The following is a 16,647-nucleotide window of genomic DNA, read 5'->3' on the forward strand; positions in this document are numbered from 1 at the left end:
TGAGAGACTTACAGGCTTGAGCCACTCAGCACACACCACCATGAGACAGCCAATGATGCTTGATTACCGATCGCTTGAGGTCTGGGTACCTCCCGAGAGACTGGGCTCGCCGCTTTGTCCTGGTAATGGTGAGGCCTGGGGTCAGTCGTAAACATGAGATGGATTCAAACTTTATGTAGACAGCGAATTTCATACCAGGAAGTAACACAATGCGCCTCACAGAATGGATGCCAAAGGAAGTTAGAATAATGCAAGTTTAAAAGGGAGAATGAAATCTGTAGTTTCTGATTTTATATATACTGTATATAGGTTCAGATACTATAGACACTACAGATTTCATTCTTCCTTTTAACCTTGCACTATTCTAAATTCCTTCCTAATCAGATACTACAGATATCATTCTCCCTTTTAATCTTGCATTTTTCTAACTCCCTTCCTCACTTTCCTTATATATGCATCACTTACATTCAAACTATTGGGACATGGCTTAAGTTTACATCAGTTTAAATCTCACCTGTAGAGCGGAGATGCTGTAAATGCCCAGCAAGCATTCGACCATCCTGCATGATGAAAGGCTGATCTTAAATGTCCAACACTTTCACACTTATTTTCAAAGCCGCTACAGAGACATTATTCAAAAGACATTATACATTTGAACGAAGAAAAGAACTCTGAACCTGATACTGAAACACCAATGGTGTGATGAGGGCTGGTGACTTGACCTTATCTGAAAGGACACGGAGGCAGTCGTCAGTACACTGAATAGTGGCACACAAACGCTGAGCAATGTGAGTGAGTGCTAAGGTGAATACATATACTTTGAACGGCGCGCCTTCTCCTGCACGATGCAAAAAGTTCCTGCGGGTCAGTCGTGCGAATCAGTGTCATCAGCCGCTCGTGAAGACAAGGCTCCTCCTCAGGCTTCTCTCTCAGCTTCCGCTCGGAAACCTGAGAAACAAGAGGTCAGACGAGCTAGACTTTTCGCCAAAGAGTTCTGTGGAATGGGTCTTTACGGAAATGTAAAAAAAAAAAAAAAAAAAGCTTTCACAGCACAACATTGCCAACTTGATTACCAAAAGAAACGAGTTAGCATGCTAGCTAGTCTATATTCTTTACAGGGGATTCTCTGCTTCAGGTAAAATAGTGCACCCCAATGGAAGGTATGAGGCCACAAAAGGAGACATTATACAATGTAAATGCAATGTCTAAAGCACAAGAACACTTACAGGTCTGAGTTTTGGCCTTGATAGGATGGCTTCCATAATAGTGTCATATGAATCCATCTTTTTAAAACGGTTTTCTCCTGTCTTGCCAAGCTGTGAGGTAGTACAGAAGACAAAAACCATGCAATGACATTAGCTCACACACCACATCACACCACACACACAGTTTCCTCCTGCCTTTCAGTGTTGCAGAACAGAAGGCAGAAAACCATGCAAGGAGACTGGTGTGGTGTAATGTAATGTGACACACACACACACACACACACACACACACACACACACACACACACACACACACACACACACACACACAGGGCAAGTGGCTCACCTGAACCTTGCGTAGAGTGTACCGTTTGCATTCAATATCTTGCTGCAGCTGGTCAAATGGGAACTGCGTTTCTGGAGGGTGGTATGCACTCGATGGAAATGTCCTCTGAAACAAACTGAGTGGTTTTCTCATTTGCAGCTCCTGTACCACATCATTCCATGCACCAGGCTGCACAAGAGCATTCCCAATAATATGAATTTGAGATGCAGAAAAGCAAGTGTACTATTCATGATCTACAAAATATACCCATTTGACCTACCTGATTTAAACCACTGTGATTTACCAGTGATGTGCCAGGTTCCAACAATGTTTGAAGACTCTGCAAATTATTTTGAAAGGAGTTCAAGGTACAAGGCCCCTCATTACATCGTAATGTACAGTACTTAACATTTTTTTACCCAAAAAGGTGTCAGTGATGATAAGTAGGGGTTATACAAAAATACATGAATATTAAAACGTACAAGTGTTTCTCTCTAATAAACAATAGGATGCAGTCTATAAATCACCTTACAAGCATCCAATGTGCAGTGCACTTTACCTTGCTTAAGGACTTATGACTTTGGATGCAGTGGTACAGCTCAATAGACTCAGAGAAAAGTAATGAGCAGACAGTTTTGTAGTGATGTGCTGCCTGAGTAGAGTCACCCAGGCGATCTTCACAGACCTACACAGGGGTCTCCAGTCATTTGAAAAGCCAACTGAATAAATACATTTAAAATCCATGGTATGCCTATGAATAAAAGTCTGTATTCATTTCACCAAGAACTCAACTATTAACTCACTGACTTAAATGCTTACCTGGATGACTTCAAGAAGGCTGTATACAGCCTGGATGGACTCATCTGTGAGCTGATGGACCATCCGGCAGACAAGGTGAGCAAGGGCATCATTTAGGTTTCGTTCAACGTCACTTTCCAGACCCCAGTCAAGACAGTGGTAAATAAGGCGACCAAGTTGGTCAATTACCTGACAAATTGTGTGAACATGTTAGCAGGAATGGGATCATACGATACGCTTTGTCAGTTTGTGGCATGATCATTTATCGCGTTACTTGTATTACCTGGTCCTCCCTGCCGAAAACAAAGGCGTCTGGAAAAGAGAAATTGGTGGATTTGTAATTATCTTAGCATATGCCATTCCAACAACACGTTGTCAAAAAGTACCTTTAAGACAAACACTTCCATCGTTGGAGAACAGAATGGCCTCTGGTCCAGGTAAACGAGGGGTTTGTGGTGCCTCGTTGTGGACTACACTTCCACTTGAGTAGTCCCTTACTAAAAGCGTACACAATTGATAACACAGAGCCCACGCTTGCTCCTCAGTTACCGGATTTTCGTGCAGTTCAAGAATTTCATTCAGGGATATGTGGCAAGTATTAGGAACACAAACGGAGCTCTCCATTGCTTGAACTTGTGGTCATCACGAATCAACTATATGCTAATTAAGAACAGATTTCCCTGTCAGTATTGACGACTTGGTCCTATTACCGCTTTTCAGACTACCACCTACGTCATTAGACGTCCAGCTGAGGCGTATTGCTGATGAACTCTATTCGAACCAGTAGATCTACCAATCACGTATGCTTCTACTCCCTCCCAACACAGCGTAGTGTGCTTTTCTATTAGCGATTAGTCAGGTTCAGAAATGCGTAGAACAAAGTTGGATAGATAAAGGTGCGTTCTTGCCTTCAGGCTTTATAAAATGTAGTTACTTTATTTAAAAGTGAAGCCCCACTACTATATCAAATAACAATTTAGCAGATATTTTAAGCAAAGCAAGAAAAAAGTTTAAGGAATCAGAAATACATACAGATTTTTATTAATGTCACAAGACACAAAAGTAGAAAATTTAATTCAGATCTGCAACATAATTTTACAATAGACATGATATTTTAATTACCAGGCTTCATGACATGATTAATCCAGCATTAGAAAACGAAAAACAAAACCCATACTCACACACACACACACACACACACACACCTCACAAACACACTCTAATCTAAATAGGACCTCACAAAATACATCAATATCGTTTCTTTTTAAAAACAAATATCTGTACATGGTTACTCTCTCTGTGAAAACATGATTCTGAAGAAACAGCAGATAAAATAAATTCACAGAAGAAGTTAATAATTCATTTCACAAGTGTAGCGTGTCATGATCACTTCGACTTCCTTCGTTTGGCCTGGGTGGGGCTGGCTCCAGTGTTTGTTTCTGATGGAACAAGGAATCAAATGAATGCAGGAGATGTTGTAAACCCCTGATAACATGTGAGCAGGTGGTGACAAGTAGGCAGTCCACTGGTCATAACAGATGTGCAAACAATGGAAAAAATGATATCCTCACACTATATGCCGTGACAATGTACTGGCAAACCTGAAGACCTGAAACTTTGTGATAAGTAATAAAATAATACTAGATGTTACAAGTGTGCAGATCAGTCTAGTTTTAAGTGTCTCGCATCTGTAGGTAACTCAGGTGTGATGCGCACACCTTAATCATGCTACAGTTTCAGATAAGGACTTGTGCTGGGATGTGCACATCAAGGAAAAGAAAAGGTTTACCTTGAGATGTGCAAATGCCTTTTTTTTTTTTTTACAAACACACTAAATAATATCTGCACCTTTCCCTGTGCTGGAGGAGGCCGATCCAGGTCTGGCTGTCCTCTTTCTCTGCCCATTGTCTGCTGCTTCCTCCTCTGTCTCCTTCTCTGCTCGCGAGCTGCGTCGACTGGGGCCCTTCGCCTTCGCTTCAGCAGTGCCCCTAGTGTCCCTGGAAGAGAGGTGCGGAAGGAGGAGGGGGACGTGATGGGCAGATGAAGTCAGAGGCAGAGAGAGAAAAGCAGAACAGTATGTTATCATCCGTATCGACCCGGTCATTGGGTAATCTTGAATCTCTCTCTCTCTCTCTCTCTCTCCATTTCAGCTGGTACGGTTTATTATAGGTTTGTCACACCCTGAGGGGATAGAGGCAATGGCCCCTTTTAATTAATCAGAATCTCTCTTGCTGTTTTTCCTCGTCTACCACAGACGTCACGTCCACTGTCTTCTTCAGCTTGTTAGAACAATCGGTCAGCGTTGCCCCTTGCACATGTTTGTGCAGAGCAGGCATGTGATCAGCACATACATACCTGGGGACTAAGCTGACGGGCGTCTTTCTTTTCTTTGCCCATCTGTTATAGAAGTGGAAAAACAGCGGTAAACTACTTTGTGTCGCTGCACGATAGTTTATGTTTATTTGCCCAACTGAGATGAGGTTTTCAGCACCATCTCACAGGAGATGGGTAGTGTCAGAAAACAAACTTAAGAGTAAAACAAAAATATCCTTTTTATGTGTTTAAAGCAAACAAAAAGGTTTTCAAAATGTAAACAATGTGAAAGGTTACCTCCCTGATGTCTCCCAAATGACACTTTGTAAAAGCACATACTACTGTAATCATGAGGCAATGCAGTCTTACCCTTGCTCCGCAACAGGTGCGGCTTCTTCCCCTGGAGGCAGAAGTAAAATCATCAATTACATTTCTTCCTATATAGTATTTCTTAAATGTGATGCATATAACATTAACATGCTTATATTATAGCAAATAAGGTTAGAAAATTGCAGTGATCTTTACCGCTTTTTTCACTTGAGGCCTTTTCCTGCTGGGCAGGTTCAGGTTCACCGGGAGCTGAAAAGGCAAGTCGGGTGTTACGGCAATTGAATACGATTTGTGGCACACACCGACATGGGTGGGGAAATCCTCTTTTTTAAATGAATGCTCCATTTTGTGAAAATTAAAATGTGGTCTACTGTAATGATGCATAGATCAAAATAATGACTACATGCCCTTTTACTAACAGTATGCCCACAGACCATGTTTTAGATACCATACATATTTTTTGACATGTAGGCATTCTTGCTTTGATAAATAATGTAGCCATCTCATGTTTCACTTACATTATGAAAAATGCATTTCTATTGATCTCGCTATGTGAACATTTCATAATGGATGCACAGTAGCCTATATTCGCTTAATGGAATTTCCCGTTTAGTTCCCATCAATACTTTACTTAGCGCTAACAAAGACTAAAAAAACACACATTACACTACAGTAGGCTAAGGCTGAAGTGCATTAGGCCTGCCATCTTAAAATTGCTGTACTTTATGCAACAAAGATTCATCTAGTACCACTGCAATACAATTATTAATAATATGCTACGTTAAGGTAGCAACTTCACACACAGTGTATTTTAAACATGAAAGTAGATTTGCATTTCCCCAAGGAAATACCAGTGCTTGGGCTCAGTTTCCCTCTCTGCCTCTCTCACTAGCCACTCAAATGATACACTATGAGCAGCAGCCCCACTTCATCAACGCAGGCCTCCGTATGAAAGAATACAATATAATGATATAATATGACAATATCAAATGTAAAACAGAAATGTACCTGAAGCACTTGGTGCCTCTGCCAAAGGTAGCACCGTTTTTGCTGGCTCTGGCAAGCTGGTCTCCACAGGTGTAGAAGGGGGCTGGCCTCCTTCAGGGAGTGCTGGGGTCGAGACAGGAGGAGAACTAACGGTGGGGTTGGTTGGTCCTGGGACGGTAGCAGCAACGCTTGTAGCAGCAACAGTTGACCCCACAGGGGAACTGGAGGTTGGCGGGCTGGCAACAGGGACAGGGAGGGGAGCAGTAGCTGAACTAGGGGTGGGGGTAGGGGTAGGTGTAGTGGGCACAGCAGGTGTAGTGGGCATGGCAGTAAGTGCTGTGTTGGGTGCAGTCGGCACCGGCTCAGGAGCTGGGACTGAAACAGGAACGACAGGGGCAGGCGGAGAGGAAGTGTTCTGCGGAGAGGAGATGGGCTCAGTAAGAACTGCGGGTGAAGGGGAAGCCTGCGGGGCTGCAACACCTGCATTTGGTGCTTGCTGGGCAGGGACTTCCTGTTTCACTGGGGGACTATCAGAGACCATCGTAACAGGAGTGCCAGGTTTGCTCTTAGCTCCTGCAGCTAACGGAGACAAGGGACTCCTTCGGGCGCTGGGTGCAGCACCTGGGCTTGAGCATATGGGGGGAGAGGACAAGGGCTGCTGGAAGGGGGAGGTTGCACTGGGAGACGACGTGGGGCGAGGTGACGCCTGTGCAATAGGACTGGACTTCAAGCCTGACGCCTCTGGCGAGCTCTCCTGCTTCGGAGTCCCTGGGCTTGACTGCTGGGGGGGTGGATGCACTGAGACTGGGGACGCGTGACTGCTGGGAACCTGCACCTGGACGTGTCCGACCACGGTACGAGCAGGTGGCTGGCCAGTAGCTGACCTCACGGCTGGGGAATGTGCTGCAACAGACACCGTTGACACCGGAGCTGCTGATGTTAGAGTTGCCATGGGGGCAGGCGTCAGCTGTATATTAGCAGACACCTGAATTGGGCCAACCATGGTAACTGGCTGAGAGACCACAGTAGTACTCGAGGGAACAGAGGCTGCCGGTACTTGGAAAAACACAGGGGTTGTTATGAACTGAGCAGGGCGGGGCTGGCCAGGAGTCTGTTGACCTATCTCTGAAGGTCTCGGCATGTTTTTGTTTGGAACTGCAACAACTGTGACTGGGGGCACCTGCGGGGAAGTGCTAGTGGCAGAGCTGATTGGATTAGAGGTGACAAAGACCGTGATTTGATTGGTGGCAATAGCTGTTGAAGGGTTTGGCCTCTGCAAGACTGTTGACATATTATTAGACACAGGCTTAGGGTTGGGATTCGGGTTGGGATTCGGACTGACAGCGGTGTTAGGCTGTGGACTTGGACTAACATTTGAATTGGGGCTGGGGCTGAAAGCAGGACTAGGGCTAACGCTCAGGGTAACACTAGGAGGGTGTAAAATGGGACTGCTGCTGGGATTTAGTTTGGGACTTGGGGTTGAACTAAGCTTAGGCTCACTGGGACCCGATAAAGCCCCACTTTCAGTACCCTGAGGGGTTCTGGGATTCCGTTGGCTCGCCTGTTCGCCTAGGGAACGAGGGCTTTCCTTCTGTGCAGAATCCACAGTCCCCTGTGGGGCACCCTGTGGTGGCTTCATTGCCATGGACGGTGAGATTGAACTGTCCAACAACTGATTGAGAGATGTTGGGGCATCCCTAAAACCTGGCGAAACATTAGAGCTGAGACCCTGTTTTAGTTCAGTTTGAGCTTTAAGCTTTTCCTCAGTAGCTGGTTGCTCTGGAACATTCTTGGGCTCCAGAGATGGTTTTGGCTCCACAGCAGAAACTCGTGGGCTTGCCATTCTCTGAGTCATCTGGTCTCTCGGCGACTGAACGGTTTGTCGTGGTTCACCTGATGGCACTGCCATCTGTCCTTGACTCACATGTTCAGAATTACCAGGGAGACCTTGAAAAGAGTTTTGCATCTGTTGTGCGTCCATGGGCCCAGCTGATGGTACAGAGACAGGGCTTGGTTGCAGTGAAGTGGGACTAACCATAGACTGTGGGGTAACCATTTGCTGTTGGTGTGGAGGGGATGTTAACGCAATCTTGGCCACCTTCTGTCTCCCTGGGCTGGGGGCGGCAGCCTTCCGGTTTGACGCTGGGCTGGATCGTCGGCTATTGCTAGGACTCGCTCGTTTCACTTGTCCACCTCCCGATTGTTTGTCTTGTTTCCCCCCTGTACTTGCTGCGTTACCACTTCCTGGGAAAGCTTGCTGACCATTATTATTTCCACCAGTGTTGTTGTTGTTGTTCGGCAGATTCAGACTTGGTGGGGCCTGTCCGATTGCCTTCAAGGTAGTGGGGTTGAGACCCTGCTGATCAAATCCCCTGTTCAGGTTGGGCTGCCTGGGAGGCAAAGGGATGTTTATCTTCGGAGGGAAAAGACCGGCAATTGAAGCATTCAAACGTTCAGGGGAAAGGCTGATTTCTGAAGGCTCTGTGCTTGGAGGACGGTTAGAGGGAGTGAGAGGATGGTGGTAAGGCCGGGGGCTTGCCCGGTTGGGCGTTTTGGGGCGAGAGCTCTGAGAGGTGGTAGGGACATTTGGGAAATGGATATTATGCGAGCCTGGCATGGAGCCCTGCTGTGGCGGCTGCTGCTGCTGCTGTTGCTGCTGCTGCTGTGGTGGCTGCTGCTGCTGCTGCTGTGGGCTAGCCCCTGAGTGCTGAGGCACTGGAGGACCTGGCTTCATCATATTGGGGCCCTGGTTCATAAGTTGCTGGGAGCCATTTCCTGTCTGAAGACCCATCTCTAGAGGAGCTCTTTCCTGCATGTTGTGGGTGCCTGAAACGTCTTCTCCCATACCCTGAGTTCCTTGTCCTTGCCCAGACTCTGGATGTGGCATTCTCCTTGCGACCCCTGCCATCTGTGGGTTTACCATAAGGGGCACCCCCCTGGCTTTGTCTGGGGAAGGTGGCACGCCTCCATGCCCCTGTAGATTGATCATTACAGGCATGTTGCCCTGTTGGGATACAGGCATTCTCTGAGCTTCCGCAGGATTCATAAGGCCCCTGGGCGGGTGCCCGCCCTGTTGCAGCGGCAGTCTGTTCTTTGCCTGCTCTTGCTGCATTTTGAGCATCATCATCATTTGCTGCTGCTGTTGTTGTTGTTGTTGCTGTTGTTGTTGATGATGCTGCTGCTGCTGTGCCTGTTGCAACTGATGTGGAAGCATCTGCGGCTGTCCTTGAGGAGGCATTGCTCCTGCCTGCCCTGGGGCTAACTGCATACCCTGCATGTGCACCTGCTGTTGTTGCATTTGCTGTTGCTGGATCTGCTGCTGCTGCTGCTGCTGTTGCAGGTGCTGTTGTTGTTGTTGGTGCTGCTGCTGTTGTTGTAACTGCTGTTGTTGAATTTGTTGAATCTGCTGCTGCTGTTGCTGTTGTTGTTGTTGTTGTTGTTGTTGTTGTTGCTGCTGCTGCTGCTGCGGTGGCTGCTGCTGCTGCTGCTGCTGCTGCTGCGGCTGCTGCTGAGCCATGAACTGAAGTGGCATTTGCTGCAAGACCCTTTGGTCCCCTTGTGGACCAGGAAAGCCTAGAGTAAGACATGGAAATAAAAATGCCACTTATTTTAGACCTGTAACACAATATGTAGCACTATTCCTTATAGTTAGATAACTAATACTGATTACTTACATTTCACACAAGCATATCAACATTCATCTTTCTTACCAGTGGGTCTATTAGCAAAATCAGACATTTTGGGATCCAGTCCTCCTGCTTGGTCAGTACTCATCCCTGGTAACTCGATGTCCTCTAAGCCAGGTGTTGATTCAAGACTAAAGAAGGAGTGTATAATAATAATAATAATAATAATAATAATAATAATAATAATAATAATAATAATAATAATACCAATTACACAGATAAGAACAGAATGATCATTTTGTAAAACTACGCCTACTACAATGTAAAACTGCTTTCAGTCACAAGGAACCAAAAAATGACTTCTTACCCAAGGCCCTCTGATAATTGTCCTTCGCCACCTTTGGCTTTCTTCGGTTTGCGAGGGGGTTTCTTCTTCTTAGGTTTATTCTGGTTGGCGCCAACATTCCCGGCTCCTTGCTTCCCACCAAACTGACCAGCAGAAATATCACTCTGTAGCAGGTTGACCAAGAGGGGACTTGTTAGCGTCACGTCCTTGTTAACAGGAAACCCTCCTGCCTGTCCACAAGGACCTCCCATGGGTAACTGTCCAGCAAACTGGGGGTTAAACGGCATCCCGTGTCCTGGGAAGTGACCATTGCCCACCTGTATATGTTGAGGACCTCCCATAATGCTTTGCTGCTGTTGCTGGGTCTGCAGGTCGGGCAGCATCGCCTGTTGGCCCATCTCACCTCCACCTCCACTAGCATCTCCGAGCTGGTGCTGGGCAGCCTGCTGCTGATGCTGAAGCTGTTGCATTACCTGCTGCTGCTGTTTCTGCTGCTGCAACTGTTGTTGTTGTTGTTGCTGATGCTGCAGCTGCTGTTGTTGTTGTTGGACCATGTGATGACCTGGAAGTCGCATTTGAGGTCCATGCATACCCATTGCTTGATTGGCGTTACTGTTCATGGGAATCTGTTGGGTCTGCTGCTGTTGCATCTGCTGATGCTGTTGTTGCAACTGTTGCAGTTGTTGCTGTTGTTGTTGCTGTTGTGGCTGCTGAAGTTGTAACTGCTGCTGCTGCAATTGATGTTGCTGCTGCTGCTGCTGTAACTGATGTTGCTGTTGTTGTAATTGTTGCTGCTGTAACTGCTGCTGTTGCATTTGGGCCATTTGTTGTTGTTGTTGTTGCTGCTGCTGTTGCTGCTGTTGTTGTTGTTGTTGTTGTTGGACCATCGGCTGCTGTTGCGGGCCCATCTGAGCCTGGAACTGTGCCAGATTGGGTGATGGACCCCTCATCATCTGCCCTTGCATTACCCCTGGTTGACCTTTCGGCCCAAAGGCCTGTTTGTTTCCCTGCATTTGATTGGCCACCATCTGTTCCATCATAGCATTTTGCTGCTGTTGTTGTTGTTGTTGCTGCTGCTGCAGAAGTAATGCCTGATGCCCCGGGCCTCCCCCAAGCGGACCCTGATTCTGCATCACACCCCCTGGCCCTTGCTGAGGCATCATCTGTTTTGGAGGAGTCATCCCTCTCTGCCCCGGGTTGACTGGCCTTGAGAGGACAGTCTGGCCGCCTCCTTGGGCCTGCACTATTTGCCCTGGGGAAGAGGCCACGGGCAGAGGTTGATGCTGAGACTGCATACCCATCATCTGAGCCTGAAGGTTTTGCTGGGGCTGGCCCATGCTGGTCCCTGGAGTGGCCCCTGGAGTCTGACCTGCCATGCCACCGTGATGGCCCATTACACCACCGTGAAGGAGGTTAGGCTGCATGTGGTTTTGTGTTGAAACAGATGGTTGTGTCCCTAAAATGCCATGAAAAGGATTCATATCATGAATTTATATGTATAATTTATATATATATGCAATGAGGAATATATTGATCAAGAAATGGCCATATGATGTCGAATGCATACTAAAAATGTTGCTAACAGTTCAGTTCATCATATGGATAAAATGCATGCTTACCTGTGTGTGCCATTCCCTGGGTATTCTGCACCTGGGGGTTGGTACCAACTACAGGTGTCCCAGCAACGCTGGTTGTCACCTGGCCTTGAACAAAGTTTTGATTCCCTGGTACATTTGGAAAGCCCATGGGCATCCGTTTGGGCATACCTGCAACCAAATTAGTCATTGAGTATAGGTGACAAAGCAAGTGACTGGCGACACAAGGCCTACGATTATGGAGCATACCAACTGAGGAAATCAAAAACAGCTAGAGGTAATTAATGTGTCAACCACATTCTCTTTCAAAAACAATATGGCAAACTACAAACAGAGAACCAGCCTAGTGTTTTAATTAAATGCAGCAAATGTTTCTGTTCTTGTTTTCTTAGTGAACCTTCTGGACCCACAGATATCCCTGTTCTTCTGAATTGCACCCACATTTTTCAATTTATCTCCTACCCCATTAAAAAACCACTATCTACAGTACACTCTAACATGCACGTAGTTGGTTCTCTGTAGAAGGTTTTGCAAAATGGCCACCCATCAGTTTTTTTTCCAAGTTTACTTTGATCGTTGCATTTGCATTTATGAGTATTTTATCATTATGCTTGCTTAGCCTCCATCTGGGTGAATCCAATTTACTTTCACAATGGGTATTTATTTTGCTGCGAGCGTGCTGCTGACCACGTACCTCCCATATTGTTTTGTGGAACCTGTCCATGCTGAGGCATTCCCATGAACCCTTGCTGCATGGGCCCCTGCTGTCCCATCACTGCCCTTCCAGGTGAGCCCACACCTTGAGGGAAACCTTGCGGGGTAGTAGGGCGAGGACCAAGCTGACCTTGGCCTTGACCCATCATAGGAGGCGTCCCCGGTGACCCCTGCTGGAATGGAGAGGACGATGACCCCGGTGATTTAGCGGACAGACTTCCCTGTGGAGTAGACGATGGTGGGACAGACGGTGGACCCCTAGGGCCCGGAACGCCTGGTGCTCCTTGGGGGCATTTAGGCTGAGGGGCTGCGAACTGGTTGACCCCTGGCTGCTGTTGTTGCTGCAACTGCTGCTGCTGCGCCATGGCGTTGAAAACCTGACCGGCCTGTTGACTCCCAAACGGATAAGGTGGCGGAGGATGGTTCGGTGTCTGGACTGTGGCCAGGGACGGGCGCTGTCCCATCTGAGCCTGTGGTGGCGGTTTCCTCCAGCCCGGTCCCATGGGTCCTTGGGCAGGCGGAGGCTGTAACACCCCAGACGGAAGCTGGTTCCAGCCAGCGGGCACAGGCATTTGACTTGAGGAGTTGAACGGACCACGAGCACCACCTAGCTGAGCCAGCTGGGCCTGCTGTTGCTGCTGTTGCTGCTGTTGATGCTGCTGCTGCTGTTGTTGCTGTTGCTGCAGGTGCTGGAGAGCGGCTGGGTTTAGCTGGCGGTTAGCCTGCATGGCTTGCATGTGGTGACCCTGAGGGCCCATGGGATTTGGGGGCATATGGGGAGCTTGTGGATGCTGAAGTTGCTGCTGCTGCTGTTGTTGTTGTTGTTGTTGTTGGGCTGCCATACCGGACATCATAGGGTCCATAGCGTCTGTGGTGAAAGAGTTTATGATGAAACACTGATTCAAAAATAGTGTTTTTCTTCTTTTCCACAATTAATTTAAATACATTTTCATGCTCATAAATATTTACACTCACTTCATGCTCAATATATTCACAAAACTACTGGAATCGGCATATATAATATGTCCATCAATAGATGTATGGAGTATCCACACTACCTGTCTGCGAGGGGGGTCTTTGAGCCCTCGGGTGCATCTGTCCACTTCCCCCTGGGATGGTTCCTTGGCCTGGACCTGGTGGCACCATTGAAACCTGAGGGTTGTTCATTCGGATGCCTCCTAAAACAAATGGAACGGAAATTGAATGAAATGTGCATATATGTAACACTGGCACACACACACAGACATGAGGGTATACATGCATGCATGCCCTCACAGTGCACATATAGACATACATGCCCACAGAAACACAAACAGACACACACACAGACACACACACAGACACACACACAGACATACAGTTATACAAAAAGGCTAGCATTTGAGTGGTGTTGTACCTGGCCCTTGTTGCATGTGGAAACCCACATCCATCCGCGTCTGCCCAGGTGGCCCAACCGGTCCGTTAACCCTGACATCCTGACCTCGATTCTGTACCAGGCCAACGTTGATTGCACCCTCGCCTGAACAAATAGACATTTAGTTTTTTATTTCCATCTCAGTGACGCAGAAAAGTGTGATTACACAGGAGGAGCAAGGGAAAGGACTGGTAGTGAGAAGGGCGACTGTTCTGTGTCTGGGCCTAAATTTGCACTTGAACACACCGCAAAGATTAAAGCCAATTAGCATGCATATTTTGCACCACCACAGACGGTTTCATAACGTAATTAACATTACTTCTTATTGAGAATGTCTGATTAGAAGTTGTGTCACTGGCTTTATTTGTGAAATGTTTTGCTGAAACATTTATTTTCAGTACTTTTTTTGTAACTGGTAAATAAAATCACAAAAGGCCCAATAATGAACAATTGCTTTTAAAATAGCAGGCCTATGGCTGTATTTCCACACTGAGAATTGACAGCCCTACCTTCTATCTGCACAGAAAGGATCCCGAGGTCCCGTAACTGCTGTTGATTGTTTTGAGCCAGGAGGCGGAGGCGCTCTGCAGCCTCCCGTGGGATGTTGAAGGTGACTCGTACACTGTTCCATGGTTCAACGTGCTGGGGCTTCAGTCTCTCAGGGCCTTGATAAACACACAGGTGGAATAAAACGAAACAAACAAGGTGAGAAAGGGTTGGGGGTGGGGTTGGCAGTGATGGTAGAGGAGATCAAAAACACCAAATGACTTTGCAACGAATTATGACATGAATTCTGACATTCACTATGCACTCTGATGCCTGTAGACTGATTTAGATGTTCAAACCCTTTTCGGCAGATTGCATTTATCTGAATGAAGAGCTAAGCCTAACGTACTGTCAAAAACCTGACACATATGTTAGAAAGTCTGTAAAGTCTGGGAAATATCTCCATGCCCTACATACACAAATGAACACAAATAAACAAACCTAATTGTATCATGCTTGGGATCCCATTCAAGACACTATCCAGTTTGTTTTGGAAGTCTTCATCGCCCATGTTTCCCTTGAAGGAAACGAATATGAGAGAATCTTCCTCTCCCCCCATGATGGAGGTCTGTGCAGGGATGCTGGGACTATTACTGCCATCATCTTCTACGTCTTCCACCCCGGAGTCCTGCTCCGCATTTGTGTCGGTTTCATGGGTATCAGTCCGCTGATAGAGTTCGGACGGGCATGTTTTTTGTGCCATGACCCCTTCCAGAGAGAGTAGTAGGATGAGGTCTAAAGCCTGTAGCACCTAAAACAAATAAAGGTAATGCACTTGAAATGTGACATCTAGTTACCTGGTGTATGTGTGTGGTCGGCAATTCTGGAAACTATGAAACCAAGAGCAACACCTTCAAGTTTTAATGTCGGCCATATGCATTTGCAGGCTACATGGTTAATCTGACAAATGGGCAAAATAGGACGATCGCCTACTTTCAACCAGTTGGGTTTATGAGCTAGCTAGCTAACTAAATCCTTTACCTCCGAATGAACACATTGGTGTTGACCGGTTATGCTCACACTACTTTGCCGTTGACAGTAAAAGCACACATTTGTGGGTTGAATAATACATGTAAAGTTATTTTGAAGCCTTGTTACACTGTAACATTTAGAGATCCTAAGCACCTATCAGTATGTGATGGCGTATCTAGCTACGTATTTTATGTCAGACTGCAAGTGTGAGAGCCTCACAAAATTCGAACGCCATCGATACATGTTTGCATTCTCAGAGAAGCATCGGTAACTAACAGGTCATTGGTATAAATTGTAAGGCTACATTCCATTTTCGCTACAAACTCCAATAACGTTAGGTGAACAAATGTTTTAACTTAGCATATCATGTCGCTAGCTAGCTAGATACTTTATCGTTAGCTGGATGGCTATGTAGCTACGTAAATGGATGGATGATCTAACGTTGGGCAAGTTAGCTAGCTAGCTGGTCACCTAGCAAGCGAAAAATCCGTACAATTTAATAGTAGAAAGCTAGCCGGTAAGTATGCTGTTAGACGATTCACACTCCAATCTGTGGGTAACCCACACACAAATGCAAATGCGTTGTATCTATACTACTGACTAAAGCCAGCCTTCAATCTTCCGAAGCTAGCTAGCTAACCTTAAGTGGTTTAGCTCCCCAACTGGCTTTCTTGCTAAACAACCATCAAGATACCGCTAGCTAATGTTTGCTAGCTTGTTGCAATACAATAATTATCTTTAAAGGCTGCTTCACATTGCTGTTTACGTCTACATTAACAGTCGTTATGATGTCCTGCATTTACTTGCGATAAAGGGTTCCTTACCGGATCAATCCATTGGGAAATAAATGCAATTGTTAATTCCGTAACAATGTATCGGTCAACTGTAGCGGGTTGCTAACTAAAACGGCTTCCAATCTGACGAGATTTTTTTCCTTTCCTCTTGCGACGTTCGTAGTATTCTCGAATGAGTTTACGCAGGAACACATGACAATGAATACTTGCAACGTGTAGTGTGGCCAACCAAGCCAATATTATATCAGAGAGGATTGAGGACGCGGAGGTTTGTATTGTAAAATCTTTGATTATATCTACGATTTATACGTATAACACGACCTACACAATCGTCATCCACGTCTCTTACGTTCAAATTTGGGTTATCTGCGTACATCCCCCTCTCCGAAGGGGGAGCCGATTGGTAATAGCCGGTTGGGAAAGCAGAATTCGATTCAGGAAATATATTTTGATGGCTGAACTGGTGTGAGTTACACCAGAGACGATATAATAATGTAATTACTGACCACTTAAGGTTATTGCATGAATTCACTTTAATTTATTGTATTCATATTTTTGAACCATATACATAGATTTACACTGATAAATAAAAATACATAAAATAAACAAACCTGGCCAACTATACCATAAAACGTGTGAAAAAAAAACCAGTCTCATTTACAAATCACTTATCAGTAAAGAA

At 46.1% G+C, this 16,647-nt stretch overlaps 1 protein-coding gene across 1 annotated transcript; it reads right to left on the reverse strand.

Moving 5' to 3' along the window:
- Positions 1-3,428: 3,428 nt before the first annotated feature.
- On the reverse strand, positions 3,429-16,128 carry ncoa6 (nuclear receptor coactivator 6). The gene is made up of 15 exons (XM_080853977.1): positions 15,996-16,128; positions 14,641-14,950; positions 14,163-14,318; positions 13,636-13,758; positions 13,298-13,417; positions 12,220-13,107; positions 11,550-11,696; positions 9,952-11,386; positions 9,669-9,775; positions 5,980-9,531; positions 5,167-5,220; positions 5,011-5,041; positions 4,684-4,725; positions 4,177-4,325; positions 3,429-3,767 (listed from the first exon to the last, which is right to left on the reverse strand). Exons 2-15 carry the CDS (start codon positions 14,900-14,902, stop codon positions 3,715-3,717), a joined length of 7,119 nt encoding a protein of 2,372 aa, XP_080710103.1. The 5' UTR covers positions 14,903-14,950; positions 15,996-16,128; the 3' UTR covers positions 3,429-3,714.
- Between the last annotated feature and the right edge of the window lie 519 nt (positions 16,129-16,647).

The sequence above is a fragment of the Sprattus sprattus genome (assembly GCF_963457725.1).
Source record: "Sprattus sprattus genome assembly, chromosome: 16".
NCBI classification, from domain to species: domain Eukaryota; kingdom Metazoa; phylum Chordata; class Actinopteri; order Clupeiformes; family Clupeidae; genus Sprattus; species Sprattus sprattus.

Bases quoted from the DNA above. Each gene is read 5' to 3' on its own strand.
- ncoa6 (XM_080853977.1), bottom strand. From the start codon at position 14,902: ATGGCACAAAAAACATGCCCGTCCGAACTCTATCAGCGGACTGATACC. The intron at 11,697-12,219 runs GTACGTGGTCAG...ATTTGGTTGCAG, and splicing joins TCCACAAAACAATATGGGAG to GTATGCCCAAACGGATGCCC. The intron at 4,326-4,683 runs GTATGTATGTGC...CCTCTCTTCCAG, and splicing joins CCCGTCAGCTTAGTCCCCAG to GGACACTAGGGGCACTGCTG.